The 16,912-nt window shown below is 38.8% G+C and overlaps 1 protein-coding gene across 3 annotated transcripts in view; it reads left to right on the forward strand.

The window, feature by feature from the left end:
- Window positions 1-261: 261 nt before the first annotated feature.
- BAIAP2L1 (BAR/IMD domain containing adaptor protein 2 like 1) overlaps window positions 262-16,912 on the forward strand; it is a 66,851-nt gene continuing 50,200 nt past the window's right edge. For 2 of the 3 annotated variants that reach the window (XM_050966737.1, XM_050966738.1), the window contains exons 1-2: window positions 414-559; window positions 11,780-11,855. In XM_050966737.1, the coding sequence (XP_050822694.1) occupies window positions 509-559; window positions 11,780-11,855 (127 nt within the window). In that variant the 5' untranslated portion in view covers window positions 414-508. Of the gene's footprint in view, window positions 560-11,779; window positions 11,856-16,912 lie in introns of all 3 variants that reach the window. The other variant, XM_050966739.1, reaches the window with a different exon arrangement.

Raw genomic sequence — 16,912 nt, forward strand, 5'->3', positions numbered from 1 at the left:
TGTGTCCCCCGAGGGGAGCTCGCCTGGCAGAGCTGTTCGAAGCCCGTCGCTGTGGTGGTGCCACGTCGTGCCCTGGGGAGCCTTGGCCCCGTCACCGCGCCACAGAGCAGCTCGAAGCTCAGGTGACAGAGCGGATCCGCCTGCCCTACCCGCTCCCACCCCAGCTCCCGGGAGGCCTCGCTCTGCCCGGCCAGCGGGCCCTGCCGCGTCAGACGGCCCCACCTCGCAGGCTCCGCCCCGGGAGCGCGGCGGGGCGGGGCGGGGCTGGCTGGTTCCACAAGTTTGACAGTTTGGGCGACGGTGGCAGCGGAGCCGCCTCTGCCGGGACTTTTCTGGGCGGCGGCCGGGCAGGGAGCGGGGCCCCCGAGTGAGGGCAGCGGAGCAGCTCCTCGAGGAGAAAGTTTTTCTCGCCGGCCCCCTCGGCCTCTCTGCCGGATTCTCCGGAGCCGCCGCCGCCGCCGCCCCCTTCTCTCCTGGCTGAGGCGCTGCCGCCTTGTCCGGGGCCACAATGTCTCGGGATCCAGAAGAGGTGAAGAAGCTGACAGAGAGCACCTACAGGGTGAGTAGGGGCGGGCCGGCCCGCGGCGCGGCGCGGCGAAAGGAGGCGCTCAGGGAGTCAGCGACATAACCCAGCCCAAGGGGCAATCTGCTCCCTCGGGGAGAGCTGGGGCGCCCCTGCCTGGGCACACACGCGCCCCTGCTCCCTCGGGGAGAGCTGGGGCGCCCCTGCCTGGGCACACACGCGCCCCTCCTGCCTCCGGGAAGAGGACAGCTGGCACAGTAAAGGTCACCTTTCAGAAACACATGTCAGTATAAAGTTGACTGGTTCTCAACCAGGGGTACACTTACCCGTAGGGGTATGTAGAAATCTTCCAGGAGATACATCTACTCATCTAGATATTTGCCTCGCTTTACAACAGACTACATAAAAAGCACTAGCGGAGTCAGTACAAACTAAAATTGCATACAGGCAATGATAGGTTTATACTGTAGTATATACTATACACTGAAATGTGAGTACAATATTTATATTCCAATCAATTTATTTTATAATTCTATGGTAAAAATGACAAAGTAAGCAATTTTTTAGTGATAGTGTGCTGCAGCACTTTTGTATTTTTGTGTCTGATTTTGTAAGCAAGTAGTTTTTAAGGGAAATGAAACTTAGAGGTACACTGTACACAAGACTGTACCCCTTTCAGACTTCTGAAAGGGGTACAGTAGTCTCAAAAGGTTGAGAGCCACTGATGTATACCATACTTGCCTTATTCTTCCTTTCTAAATAATATAGGAGAACTCAGCATACCCAGGATGATGATAATATAGTCCTCTTGTATACTGCTCCCAAAGAGTCAGGGTCTTTTACCTTGATCAGGCTACTACTAAGCAAGTTTTCTCCATGATATGTTTACACATGCCTCACTACAGAAGAATGTATGTGTGTGTGTGTGTGTGGATAAACAGCACAAAAAAATTCAAAAAACTTTTATGATATCATTAAGGATATTAGTTTAACTGCTTGTAGTTTCACGTGGAAAACAGTATATTAAAATATTGTGCCATGGGTGTTCACTTTTTTCAGCTAAGCTTATGTCTCTTGCATTGTTTTGGGTTTGCTTTTGTTTTTTTTTTTTTGTGATAAATCCATGAAAAGTTAATGTTCGTGGGGTATACATATCCCAATATGACAACTGTTAACCAAATTTATGGCAAGTCTGTTTATATGTATGCTTATGCACATAACACTCTATTGCAATATAATCCACAGTGCGTTAAAGCTCTTTTGCCCTAAAGAGTTCAAGATTTATTTTTTCTTTAGCAGAATCAATAACTTTAAATGACCAGTAATTCATATAGCCCATTTTGATAAGAGTATTTTACTGCTGGTGTTTTATGAACAGTGATTCTCACTCCGGGCTAGAGCCTAAAAATATTTAAGCACTTGAGTAAAGTTATTGGCATGTCCCCCAGTCTGGCAATCAGATTCACACGGGTCCACTCATGCAGTGATCTGAGCCTCAGGCAGGCTACAAATCAGCAGAGGGATCTGTCTTTGTGGATCTGATTTCATAAATGGGGACATGCTTAACTGTACGTCTGAATGCTGATTAGTTATGTGTAAGTTCATGTATGGGGTGTGACATTTTTCCTTTAAAAATTTTTAAAATTTTAACTTGCATCATAAGTATATGCTAAAGCGTGTAATAAATCAACATCTATAGGATACAAAATCCATTTTGTAAAAATATGTACATGCAGCCACAAATGAGCCTCATGTAGAAGTATATGAACTATGAGTGACAGTCCAATTCTAATAATTAGAAAAAAATCACACACACCTGTTTTACTAGTTGCAGAATGTTTTGTTTCTCTACATTAGCTGTGCATACTTATTTTGAAACTCAGTCTTCTCCAAACTCAACAACTACCTATATTAAAGGTCTTTATACTTACAATTTTTGCATGTGTTTCTATTTAAACACACTGAATTTAATCATACTAAGTCAAATCCTGTAATCCTTACTCATGAAAAACTCTCTTTAAAATCAGAGTTTTGACTGAGAGATGAGTGCAATCTTTGGCCTATAATCTTAGTTTTGCATACTATCTTTTACCAGACAAAGTGTTCAGACTTGCAAAAAACACTTGTGAATCAAGTTACATATGTGCATTTAGAGCTTTGAGCCCAAATGAAGGATTTCTAGTCTTTTTCATACAAGATAATACATAATAATAATAATGACATTGTCACGGTATGTTTTCATAAAACAAAATTTTAAAAATTGACTGTTTATAATCCCTCAAACTGTTTCTGTAAGGTTCCCTCCCCCACACATTTGTTTTGTTATTATCACACTGATCCTACAACCTTTTATTTTTGCAATTAGTCCAGTTTTGTTGGCATCATGTTGTGTTTTCTGTTTGATCACTAGGGGCAGGAGTGCTGGAACAATTTGTATAGTGGGGGTGCTGGGACCCATTGTACCAAGCTATAAACCCTGTTTATGATGGAAACCACTTCAAGCCAGGTAGGGGGTGCTGCAGGGCCCCCCAGCACCACTAGTTCCAGCACCTATGACTAGGGGGCTTAAAATACCAAATTTGGGCAAAATTACCATTGACTTTATTGGAAGGAAGATCAGGTTCTTTGTGTATAAATAGAATGTAGAGCAGAGAGCTTTTATCTCTAATATTTGTGACATCACAGTTACCAATACAGGCCCTAAATTAGCCAACACTTTACTCACACAAGTGTACCTGTTAGTAATAATGATCGTTTTCCTGAGTAAGTTTGCAGAAGGAAGCTCTGAAAGTTAATTGTAATAGGATTACAGGAACTGAGAAATAGTGGGACATAGGGCTTGCAGGACCAGTGATAGGCTTTCATCCTTAAAAAAAAATCGTAGCTTGAAGGGGAACTGAAAGATATTGGAAAAGAAAAGGAAAATTAAATGTTCTCTTGCTTGTCTGTTTCCCACCTTGCCTCCCTTGTAGTCTATTAATAGTACTATCCATGCTATTGGATGCCCTTTGAATACATATTTACTCACTCTGTATGAAGTTCTTACTCATATTTATACAAATAATCAGATTGGCTAAAAGATGAGTTGACAAGGTAGACTGTAAATTCATGTTTCTTTGGGATATCATTTGTGTGTTAATTTAGCTATATAAAAAGAAAAAGTGAACATCCCAAAACTAATCAACATTGTTATTACACAGCCACCCTAAAGCCACAAGTCAACAAAAGCAAAGAATTTCAGTTAAGATTGATATTTAATCTTGCCCTCTTATTCTTTAGGTATTACATAGTTTTTAAGTATATGATACAGTGGCACATGCAGGATGAAACTTGAGGGTGTGGAAGATCATGATTTAAAGGCAGCCACAACATTCCTCATAGCACACAACCCTAATAATTTACTGGAGTGATGTTGCACCTATGAATCAGGAGGCTCTGCAGTGAGAGTAGATATTTTGTGACCTCAGGTAGACTGCTAGGCCATTCACTTGTTGGAAGGCTCTACAGCCAATGTGACTTCATGCTAGCAGCAGTATAGAGAAAAACTGCGAGTGAATCATGTGATAGCATACTATGCAAAATGATAACCAAGAAAGCATTGAATTAGAAAGCTATAATTCCATTTCTATGTTCTAGTGACTGCACAAGACACTCATGCTGTGCTCTTGTGGCTTATGACGTTTCCAGAACTCTTAATGGGGTGATAGCCCTTATAGTTCAATGGTGTTTGTTATTAAGCCTAGATTTTAAACTGTATATAACTGTCCTGAACACTATAGCAATCATTCTAAGTGCATATTTAGACAGTTTTTAAAATATCCTCTTTACTCCAGGAAGTGTTAGATTCTTCTGGTAATGTATGGAATTATTAAATAATAATGGTTTCTCAAGTAAATACGTAATTATATATGCATAGTTAAAAATCTTGACAATAGTTATTTTAAATTCCTTTAAAAGAAAAAGGGACCGCTGACAGGGCTGGCTCCAGGCACCAGCGCAGCAAGCAGGGGTGGCAAAAACGCTGGAGCTGGCCCTGACCAGTGATTAGATTATGGACTGCCTGCCACATTCATTTTAAAAACAAATTAAAATCAATTTAAGAACCTTAAATGTTTCATCAAAACAATTGTCTTGTACTACTGAAATCTAACATAAATTTATTTAAAAAATGTGTTTAAAAATGTAAAAAGACACTCCCAGGTTGAGATCTGGAGTGCCAAGAGCTAAATTCGACCTAAGTGTAAAATATGATTCTGTATTGACCACAGTAGAGTTGTGCCAACTTAATGCTTCATTTGGACCTAGATTTCATCCTGGGTCACATGTTCATAACCTCCTGAAAAAGAGTTTATATTTGAAATATACTGATGGATGATGCTTTAATGTGTTTCTCCTTTAAATAGTAAATGTTTGGCAAGCTGACTGATGATCAGTCATAAGATCTCACCTGGTTTGAAAACACTTGGATCTTAATTTTTTCACTTTGTTAGTCTTGTTTTACACTGTAATTCTGTTGATTACTGTGGAATTACACCAGTATAAAATGGGATTAGGACTTGATTCTGCACCCATTGACATCAGTGGTAAAGCTCCCATTGCCTTAAATGGAACAGGATGAGACTCTTAATGAAGAGGAGAATGAGGCCCTAATTTTATTTATTATAGAGACGTAGTATGATCATGCAAAAAAAAGTTTTAGGCACAGTACAATACGATTTGTTTTATGTATGTTTATATCTGACTCCTATTTGAGTCAATTAAAGAAATCTCAAGGAGATTTCCAAACATAAAATTGTTATATTACAGGATTCTTCTAAATGTAATTTGCAGTTATTTTAAATATGAAATAGCACATATAATCAGCCCAATATAAACTTTTAATTAATAACTACTAAGGTATGGCTCACTCTTGCTATGACTAAATATCTAACACTAATAATATGAATAGTAAGGTTTATACACAAACACACATGCTGTATATTTAGTAATTATCAATTTTTTTTTTTGGTTAAAGTGTCAGCAGGATGTAAACCTGAAGCTCCAGGGACTCTGGGTATTGTTTAGCTCTGTTCATACCTGCTGAGCTATTGTTTTGCATAGGTGTATCTCAAAATAAAAAGCAAAGCTGAGCATTTACAGGAAAGAACTCCTACAGTGGGTCTCTCACAGAGAGAGAGAGAGAGAACGAGAACATGTGGACATGCAAGGTTCGTTCCTTTTTAATTCTGGAGAGTGCTAAGCACATTCAACTCCCATTAACTTCAATAGGAGTTGAAGGCGCCCAGCAGTGGACTCTAGTACAACTCCATATAATTGTTTCATGAATGACCACAGTATATTTATCTCAAACTCTTTCATGGCAGGTCATTTTGCCTTTGTACTTTGCATAAAAAGACGTTTCCTGATGTCTGTTTTGAATAGGTGTTTCCTCTTAATTTCCATTCATCCTAAAGATCGGAAAGCTGTATGAGCTGATTATATGCCTATTGTTCTCTTCTAGTTAAGTATTTTTATGAATAGATAAGACACACTGTGGTACCAGAGCATAGGGCACTGGATTAACATGTAGGAGACTTGGATTTTGTCACTTCATTTGTTTCCTTTCCCATCCTTTGTGCTTGTTGCACACACAGTGGCCCATGTAGCAATCCCTAAAAGATCTATAGTGCGCATTAATGTAGTACTCTTTGCATGTGAAAGGTAGTCCCATTTCATTGGGGGACTTTTAGTGCATGCCAGAGGGTCCACATAAGCCAGTTAGTTTGTGACACACTGGTGCATGTTAGAATTTACACTCTCGCTGGTGAAAACTAAGGCCACATCTACACTACAAACATATTGATATAACTACGTTCCTCAGGGGCGTGAAAAATCCATACCCCGAGCGATGTAGTTATACTGACATAACCCCTGGTCTAGACAGTACAGTGTCAGCAGGAGAGCTTCTTCCGTCGACATAGCTACTGCCTCTCACAGAGGTGAATTAACTATACCAACAGGAGAAGCGCTCCCATCGGCATAGTAGTGTCTTCACGAAAGCACTACAGCGGCACAGTACATGAAGACAAGCCCTAAGGCATGGTGTAGTCTTGTCTATTTGGATGATGCTCTTCAAGGCAGGGACCATTTCTTTTTGTGTGTTTGTATAATGCTTCAAACAATGGGTTTCTGGTTCAGCTGGGACCTCTAGACACACTGTTGTAATACAAATAATTAATATTAAAAGTTCTCTTGGGTTATTGTTTTTCAATAAATTATAAATAGCAGAAGTTATAAAACACTGGGATGTTATAAAAAAAAAAAAAGCATGTTCTGCCAATTATTTTTTTAAATCCAGTGTTTTATCCCTGGGTGACTTTTCTACTACTTCAACAAAAATAAAGCAATCACTTTTTTAAATTATGAAATATCTCAGCAATGTGTAAAATACTAATACTTGTCAGAACATTTGGACCTGAGCCTGAGAAATGCTGAGCACCTGCAGCTCCCATCAACTTCAAAGATAACTCCAAGATAAAGCCATTTTCTTTTTGAAAAATATTCTGCATTTTTGTGGGACGTTTTTGGGGATGGGGCAAGAAGTGTCATTACTGTACAAAGCAAGTTGCATAAACAGATCAGACTTTGCTTGTCTTAAGGTTATTTTCATAAAATGATAGGATTCATCCTGCTTTTCTCTACTGCTGAACAGAAGAAAACCCTATTTAAAAATAAATTCAGTTGCCTTTTTTTTGAGATTGTCTGAAGGGTGGATTTTAATAATCTTGGAGTAGGAAATTTTAAAAATAAAATGCATAATTTTCTGCCAGATAACAAACTTAAGTGGATTTTGTTTCCTTTTCCCCAAACCGTCAAAGTAATGCTGAACATTCCCACCAACCATCCTCTTTGACAAACGCCTGAGGAAAATAGATGAGCTTTGCACTGTTCCATTAATGTCAATTAACTATGGCCAGTGCATTGAATCAGACAAGCAAATTCCAGAGCACAGGACCTTCCACAGGGAATGTCCTGTCTCCATCCCTCAAGCATTAAAATCTAGAGACTAGCTGGGGCACTTCTGCTAACAGTCAACTGCTGTGGCAGTGTCAAGGCTTCCAGCCACATCTGGGTCTATTAGAGAAAAGATCCACGAGTTGTGTCTTTCATTAATGCAGGCCAAATTCTCTAGCTTTCCCCATAGCCTCATATACACCATGAGCAGAAAGGGTGATATAGCGGAACTCTTCTTGAGAATGCTCTATACTTAAGTGGACTTACTCTATCATAATCTTGTCTATACTTGCCAGTGTCTGCAGAGAGTCAACAAAAATCTAATGGTCAATGGTACTGAAATCTACTTATGGATGGTAAAAAATACTTTGGCCCTGGACTTCTGTCTGTTTCTAGGAGGAGATGAACAATAAAGCTAGTACAGTCTTTGTCTACCCAGTTTGAAAGCCAAATTGAAAGGTATCGAAGTATAAGGACTAATGGCAGTGTGGTTGAAGGCCACAAACTTTTCAGTACCGTTACGCAGAAGTGGAAGGTCAGAGTCTTGGCAATAACTGGGAGATTTATCAGTGCTAAAAGTAGGTTTCATGATCATGTCTCTAGCAACCGCTTGCTGGAGGGAAGCGGTTACATTGCCCACTCAAACTGAGGCATTGGTAATCAACATTTCCATACTATGTTTTCCTAGCAATGAGAGTACCTGGGCCAAGTCTGTATGTTAAAGAGAAAAATAAATGTATTCAGTGTACATGTGTGCATCTTTGTTAAATAAAATACTGCATCACTTGAGAGGGAAAAGTTCCGAAGATATCCATTTAAGTCTTGTTGGTTCTGATATCAACATGTGAATTACGGATGGATGGAGTCTAATTCTGTAAGAAAACTGGTTTCAAGTGTGTGAACAGAAACATGCTATAATTCTTTTAGTATTACAAAACAGACTTGTCTGACAGGGCTTTAGTATGACAATAGTCGCTGCCATACATTTGCATACACATCCTTAAAATGCTATATTACAGTGTGCCCTCAGTGAGAGCGGTGCATGGGTAAGCACTGCAGTGTCTAAACCCTATAATTTTCTCATTCCAACAAAATATAAACAGTCACATATATTTTAAATGTTATTAGTAGAATCTGTGACTACTAAATGTATAAAAGAGTGAGTTTGAAAATGTTCTACTCGCTGTTACAAGAAACACTCAAGATTATAACAAAACCATATAGGGGAAATGTTTTTTTCTCTCTCTCCAGTTTTGACAACATTGCGTGTATCAATCACTTTCATTGTTTCTCATGTGCAGTCATCTAGTTTCTTCTGTCCTCTGTATGGGGTTTATTTTAGAAAAAGGAAAATAGGACCATAAAAACACAAGTGAGGTAGTACTTGAAACCGATTTTAACTCATTCTTCACTTTATAAATTGACTAGGTTTCATTGTGGATTGATGCTTTGTAAAAAAGGCTTCTTTTTTTCCTTTATGGTGTCTGAATAGCCTTAAGATGACAATTTCGTTGTTTTTTTTCTTCCCATTTTTTTTTAAATTTTAAAATGTTCTTATCACAGTCTCTTGGTCTATGCATATACTAAATAGACATACATTTGCCAGTATATTACCAGTACGGTACGCAAAAGATTAAGACTTTTTCATTGTTGTCTGTTATTTCTGTTAAACAGAAGGTGTGTATTTTGAACACCTTGATTTTCAAAGTACATTTATTTAACTGACATCTAAAAAGATGCTAGTGCTTCAGGTCAAACTCCTTTGTTCAATTACTATGTGAGTTTTCAGATATGTAATGATCCTTGTTTGTTTCTAGTGGTTTGTAATGTAGCACTGTCAGATTTGTAATTTACTTTGCAGATTTCATAGTCTTTCATAGGTCTTTTTTTCTAGAGTCTCTCAGAACCTGTAACACTTTTACAAAAATAAGTCTCTATTCTTTTTGTATTTGATGTACCATTACAGAAATGTCATAAAATGGAAAGGTTGCTTTTAAACAAAAAATAATGGACTTGCAGAACAATTTTCAGTAACATATGTATAAGTTGATATCAAAACACATCATTAATAGAATGTATCTGTTCCCAGTATAAGACACCCCCCTTCCAGCTGCTGGGTTTCCTATACAAGCCATCACAGAGGAAAAAAAAATTGAAAAAGATGGGAGATTTTTAAAATTGTTCAATTTAAAATTGATAGTGCAGAACTAATCCAATATAATTTTATATTTCTCTCTATTTCATTTTCGTTCACATGTGATATTTGAGTTATAGCATTGCTTTGGAATAAAAGTACTTGAGGTAATTTGAAATTATAAACATTGCAAAATCTCAGCGATTCACAAAAATTAGCATTATATAATATTCAAATAAAAGGATATGTTGTGAAGATTAATTGCTCAGTATTTGTGGATATCAAGAGGAAATTCCTTTAAAAAGATATGTATGGGGAATTATATTTGACATACAAGGGGAAAAGAGAGTCATAATATTGAAACTACTTAGCTTAAAATGACCAGTAATACGATAAATATAGCCAGTCCTGTGCTGTTTGCTCAGGCATAAGTGTTGTTTACATCAGTGGAAGTTTAGCATAAGTAAGGAATGCAAGATCAACCCACTCCTCTTTTGCTTCTTTACCTTTTTTTTTTCCAAACATAAATGGGGTAACTATGTGAATTACAGGTAAACCACAACCACATACATCTACTGGACTACCGTTCAAGTAACTTACCAAGTAGCTAAACACCAGACCCAACTTTTTCAAAAGTAATTAGTAATTTTTGGTGCATCCATTTTATTACCCAATTTGAGACACCTTTAAAGGGCCAGATTTTCCAAGGATGGATGTTCTGAAAAAAATCAGACCTCTTCAAGAGATCTCAGCTTTTGGCACCAAAAAAATCAGTGGGTATTTTTGAATATCTTGGTCTGAAGGAAAATGCTGCTGTTCTCCTTCCACTTTTCGACAAAGGAGGCATTTCTAAAATTTTGAGTATTTAAAACTGGATCTCAATGAATGGTTACTTTTTTCTAAATTGGACCAATGCAGCTATTTTCCTGAATTGTTAATGACAGTTTCACAATCTCTGCCACTTCACCTGTTATAGAATTTGGTGGTTATGAAGGCAAACATACTATGTGTTTTTTGGATTTCTAGTCCTAGTTGCTCCAGCCAAAGTAATTGTAACATTCAACATTCAAAAGCAGCTATAGTCATTATTTTGTTGTTTTTGTTTTGCATTGAAGGAAGCCAGTAATTCTCATTTTACTTTTGGTGGAAGTACCATCGCTCAAATTGGGCTGACACCATACAATACATTGAGCTTTCAAATTGAATGTGTGAACTACTCTTTCAAAAATGCCATGCTGTGACTCACCAAAAAAACAAAAACAAAAAACAACCCTTTCAGTAGGGCCATTACTTTATTGTTTTTGATTGGAAGGTGTTAAGTCATCTCCAAGTCACCTGTCCAGTCAGAAAACTCAAAAGCATTCTTTCTTTTTGAAGGAATATCCAAATTCTGAATAGTAGCCAGTAGTCTCTTTGTCTTATAGTATTTAGGCAGTAGTGGAGAAAAGGGATTTCCCTTTACTCCTGCTTCTCCTTTTCTCCCTCATTAAAGAAGGATCTGTGTAAACTTTAGTCTTGAATATATGAGCACTCTTACCAAGGTTAGAGAAAAGGTCAGATTCATCTCTGTTTTAAGTGAGCACAAATCCATTGAAATTGGAAGTGTTGCACTGCTTAGGCCAGAGGTTAATTTTGCATTGATATCCTAATCTTGGATGCCTAGCATTCAAAAAAAAATTCACTGTGGAGGTCAAACATTCACAATAGCAGATTTTCAATATGTGCCTTGCATCTGAGATTAAAATCTGGACCTGTATGTCAACACTGCAATTAAAAACCCACAACTGGCCTGCATCAGCTGTCTTGGGCTCACAGGGCCAGGGATGCTGTTTAATTGCAGTGTAGATATTCAGGCTCTGGCTGGCGCCCAAATTCTGTGACGCTCTTCTCTCTCAGGGTCCCAGAGTTCGGACTCCAGCCTAAGCTGGAATGTCTACACTGCAGTTGAACAGCCCCCTAACCCAAATCCCACAAGTTCAAGTCAGCTGACACGGGCCAGCCATAGGTTTTTAATTGCAATGTAGACAAGTGCTGGCTTATGCTGTGGTGACTCAAATCAGCTTTTTCATGTACTTACTGCGTGCACTGAGTTTTCTTTGTTATAATGTGGCTTTTTTTGTGATCATCAGAATGTTATGGAACAGTTCAATCCTGGGCTACGAAATGTAATAAACCTGGGGAAAAATTATGAAAAAGCTGTTAATGGTAAGTCTTCCTAATTTTTAAATTCAATTATAAATCTAATAACTTTTTATTTAAATGTATATGCCATTTTAAGATTAGAAGCTATATATGTCTAAATTCAATTTTGCATGTTAAATCATAATTTCTATTAATTAAGTTTTGTATTTTTCTTTAAATCAGTGAAAATAAGATTTTAGCTGCAGTGTTTGCATCCCAAACATTTTACTATAGTGCTACTGCATGAAAAATAAAGTGAAATTGACTAATCAATTTTCATTGTCCAAGCTTAGTGGAAATGTAAAAATATCAAGGTTAAAAAAAAATCAAGGTTAAAAAAATTAGATGTTTTAATATCTTAAGTGTCTTTAGAAATGCATGGGAAAAATGACCTGTTCCTGCCAACTCTTACTCACATAAGTATTCATTACCCATGCAAATAGCCCCATGAGTTCAGTGGGACTACTTGCATGAGTAAGGTTTGCACGACTGGACTACATTTAAAAAAAATAGTGTCACTTTTTAAATCTAGTTAAAATTGAAATAAGTGAATTAGTGTCCTCAGACCCAGTCTCAAACTTTTTCTCATGTGACATATACCCATCGACTTTAGTGACACTATTTGTATAAGAATTGATTTACAAGAGTGGGTGCTTGACCCCCACAGTTTGCTTAGAGGGACCCCTTGTGGTTTGCTTCACTTCTTTTACATGGACCTATGGAACAATTTGATATTAGAGAGATGTGGACCCCCTAAATGATATGACCTGATTCAAGAGGCTGAAGGTATCTATTGCCTGTCATTCTCCTTTGTCACAGTCCTAGACTTCATGAACATGTCAATGGTAATGTATTTATCTTCAACCAAAGAGCCATTGAGATCTCTCTTCACTCTCAAACTCCAGTGCATATTTTGCAAAACAGTAAATTACAGCATGATGGAGACACATACAAGGAAAATTGACTTATTACAAAAATGTCTGTTTAGATTCAATTAACTAATGCTTTATCAGTTATGCAGTTTATAGAATGAAGTCAGTACGATATATGACAACAATACTTAAACATTTCAAGAGGAGTGAAATTCTGGAACAGCCTTCCAAGGGGAGTAGTGGGGGCAAAAGACATATCTGGCTTTAAGACTAAACTTGATAAGTTTATGGAGGGGATGGTATGATGGGATAGCCTAATTTTGGTAACTGATTTTTTTTTATCAGCAGGTAAGTATGCCCAGTGGTCTGTGATGGGATGTTAGATGGGGTGGGATCTGAGTTACTACAGAGAATTCTTTCCTCGGTGCTGGCTGGTGAGTCTTGCCCACATGCTCAGGGTTTAACTAATCGCCATTTTTGGGGTCGGGAAGGAATTTTCCTCCAGGGCAGATTGGCAGAGGCCCTAGAGGTTTTTCACCTTCCTGTGCAGCATGGGGCACGGGTCACTAGCTGGAGGATTCTCTGCACTTTGAGGTCTTCAAACCACAATTTGAGGACTTCAATAACTCAGACATAGGTTAGGGGTTTATTACAGGAGTGGATGGGTAAGATTCTGTGGCCTGCATTGTGCAAGAGGTCAGACTAGATGATCATAATGGTCCCTTCTGACCTTAAAGTCTATGAGTCTGAGGTTTTCATACTTGCTATTTTGATTCATTGTGTATTGCTCATTAACATTTTGAAAATGCAGCTCAAACCTCTTATTGCTGCCAAATTCTACTCATGTCCATTTTAACAAAGTGTGTTTGTAACAGTGGTATAAAATGTACTTGGTCTGTACAGCAGCACTAGAGAAGTACATTGCTGTTATGTACTGTGTAGCAGATAATGTGTTCTTAAGAGCAGACTGATGTACTGGGTCTTGTATGTGTGCTCAATTTAATATGAATGAATATTTAATTACAGCAGCTGATGAGCAACTGGCACATTATGGGAGCCAACAATAGAGATCTGATATAATTGTTGTTTTATGTAAACTGTAAATGGTTTAAGTGGAGCTGTAACGAGGAGTAAATATTCTGTTCCCAAGCGGTAAAATGTATCATGACTTCTCACATAAATCAGAATTAAAACGGACAAACAGTAAAACTTTAAATCGACACACAGAACATTTCATTACTGATTTTGTAGATACTGTGGGGTTACATATATCTCCCTTTCTTTTCTGAATTACAAGTTACCAGTCATTAAACAGGTGAAGAGATTATATAGTATGTTTTCCCATTAAAAACCCAGCATAGAAAAACCTTACTTTTAAAAAGGAGCATTAAATAACTTAGATTGCATATATTGGAATATAATTTAACAAAAGGCAAACTCCTGCTCACATACTCAGTCGGCTCCAAATCATTCAATCATATCTGGTGAAAGTGGTGGAGAAATTTTAGAAGTTATTGCTCGAAATTAGAATTGTGGCTTCCAGCCTGAGAGAATATTGGATTTAGATCAGAGCACCATACTGATCTCTTGGACTTCTGTATCCTATAGTTCAGTCAGTGAGGTTAATTTGGCAGCATCTGTTCAGAAAGTTTGAATACTAAACCCCTGTGAAAGATGGCTTACAAAGGAGTGAGAGACTGCAGGGACCTGGAACATGGTAAGAAGTTTTTCATTTTCATGCAAGAAGAGGGAAGCTTTTGCCTCAGGCTACTTCTGTAGCCCACGCCCTCGGGATGATTGATGATCCAGTGCAGAGGTGGGCAAACTATGGCCCGTGGGCCTGTTCTGCCTGGCCCGGGAGGCTAGCCCCGGCCCCTCCCCTGCTGTTCCCTCTTCCCTGCAGCCTCAGCTCATTCACTCCGCTGCCGGCGCATTGCTCTGGGTGGCGGGGCAGCAAGCGCCTGGGGCAGTGCAGCTGCAGAGCCCGGCCCGACTTGGTCTCTGTTCTGCACGGTGGCGGCATGGCCCGGCTCCAGCCGGGCGGCACGGCTGTAGCGCCGCCAGACACCGGTGCTCCGGACAGCATGGTAAGGGGGGCACGGAAACCTGATTCAGCCCTCAGGCCAAAAAGTTTGCCCACCCCTGATCCAGTGCCTCACTAGTCCATGTGGTGAAAAGAAGTTGAATCTATAGCTGGTCAGAGCTTTAGCAGAGGTTGCAATGTGTCCAGTTGATTCAAATCTAGCCCTCAGGATAGCTTTGCTTACCTGGAAAACCATAAATAAAGATACTGGTAATGGGGCAAGAAAATTGGCTCAGACCCAGACTGTGAAGAGTACTGATCAACTCCATCAAGAGTTAGAAAGTAATGGGCATTACCCATCAAAAAAATTGAGTTGTAGTGTAGGGGAGTGAGACCAGGAACTGAAGGGGATCCTGTAACCCCTTTGGAGCTTGGCTTAAGGACAACTAGCCAAAGTACATACGACTTGATGTACTATGGGATAGGCAATGACTTTACTTTTGGCTAGGGTTGCCATCCCTCCAGGATTGTCCTGGAGTATCCAGGAATTAAAAAAAAATTAATCTTTAATTAAAGATCACGTCATGTGATGAAATCTCCAGGAATACGTCCAACCAAAATTGGCAACCCTCCCTTCAGCAGTACAACTATAATTGGCTGGTTGGCCTAGTGCCCTGTGTCTTTTCCCTGGTGTCCCCAACAAGAGTATTCTAAGGTCAGAGGAGATGGCCTGCTTGGATTGTACTTGGGGAATGAAAAGCTTACTACAACAAAAAGATAAAGGAAGAAGACTTTGTCTCCTTCAAAAATAAACTACTATTCAAAGCATATGCATCATTTCCACTTGCAAGAATATCTGACCAATTCTTGCCATTACTTCTTAACTTCATGACATAAAAATCTGATCCAGATGCCCTGACGATGCAGGGAATCAGATTTGTTAGTTATAAACTACTTCTACATGTGTAAACTGCTGTTCACTGCTAGCCCTTCTCCAGTTTGAATCTTGCTGTTTCAGTGTTCAATCCAGCAAAACTGGCCCTACCATTTAAATCAAATGCCCATATTAACATGGAAATCATTAACAGGAAATAATTGAAACTGCTATGACTTTAAACATAATAATATATTAATGTTTCCTGAAAAACCTGAACTCAGTTATGCTGTATCCAGCCAATATGCAATGAAAGCAGACAAAACATTGTCTTAAAATCAAGACAGTTACAACTTTGTCACGTCTTCTCAGAGAACAGGATTTCTTTCTTGTATATTAGGTCAGTCCTTGTGTCTTACAGCAATCAAAGTTTTCCAGCTTTGCCTTTTAAATTTCTATAATGCCTGTTGCCTAACAAGTGTGATTACGTCAAACATGCAGAATGCATTTTGTTTTGGAGTTGTGAATTCACTGACCAAGAAAAGGTGAGAAATGTTATTGATATTTAGTAAGTTCTATCAATTAACAGCCCTCTAGCTGAATTGAAATGGTCTGAGTCCAGCTTTACTGTGCCATAAGTACTGCAAGCCTGGAAGAATTTATAGTATATGCTCACTTTCAAGTTGCTGTTACATCCTGATATGCTTTGTGCTAGTAATCTAAATTTCCCACAGCAAGTTGAGTAGGAGAGGAGTTTTCAAAGAGCTTGCCTTGTTTAGACTAGCAAATGAAGGGTTAGAGGGGATATGATTGCCCTTTTATAAATACATAATGGGGGTAAAAATCAAGATAGGAGAAGATCAAATTAAGCTAAAGGACAATTACGGCAAAAGAACACATGTAAGAACCAGCCATAAATAAATTTAGACTGAAAATTGGAAGAAAGACTTAACTATCAGAGAAGTGAGGTTCTTGAACAGGCTTCTAATAGGACTGGTGGGGAAAACAAACTAATTAGTTTTAAAATGAAGCATGATAAGTTTGTGAACAGGGTTATGTGATGGAGTTGCTTGCAATAGCAGGGGACTGGACTTGGGACTGGTAGGGACCTCCTGGATCATCATATGCCTATGTAGGAGAATTTACCTATGAAAATAGAACAAAGAAAGAAAATCATTGTGACATCTAGAGTCAGTGATGGGACAGTGTTGTAATCATATAGATGTTCAAACAGGCTATCACTCGACACATTCTTCCAGAGGATACCATAGATTTGTAAAAGGAGCAAAGAATACCCATGAAAGCTCATGCT

This window comes from Gopherus flavomarginatus, chromosome 9 (genome assembly GCF_025201925.1).
Source record: "Gopherus flavomarginatus isolate rGopFla2 chromosome 9, rGopFla2.mat.asm, whole genome shotgun sequence".
Lineage (NCBI taxonomy): Eukaryota > Metazoa > Chordata > Testudines > Testudinidae > Gopherus > Gopherus flavomarginatus.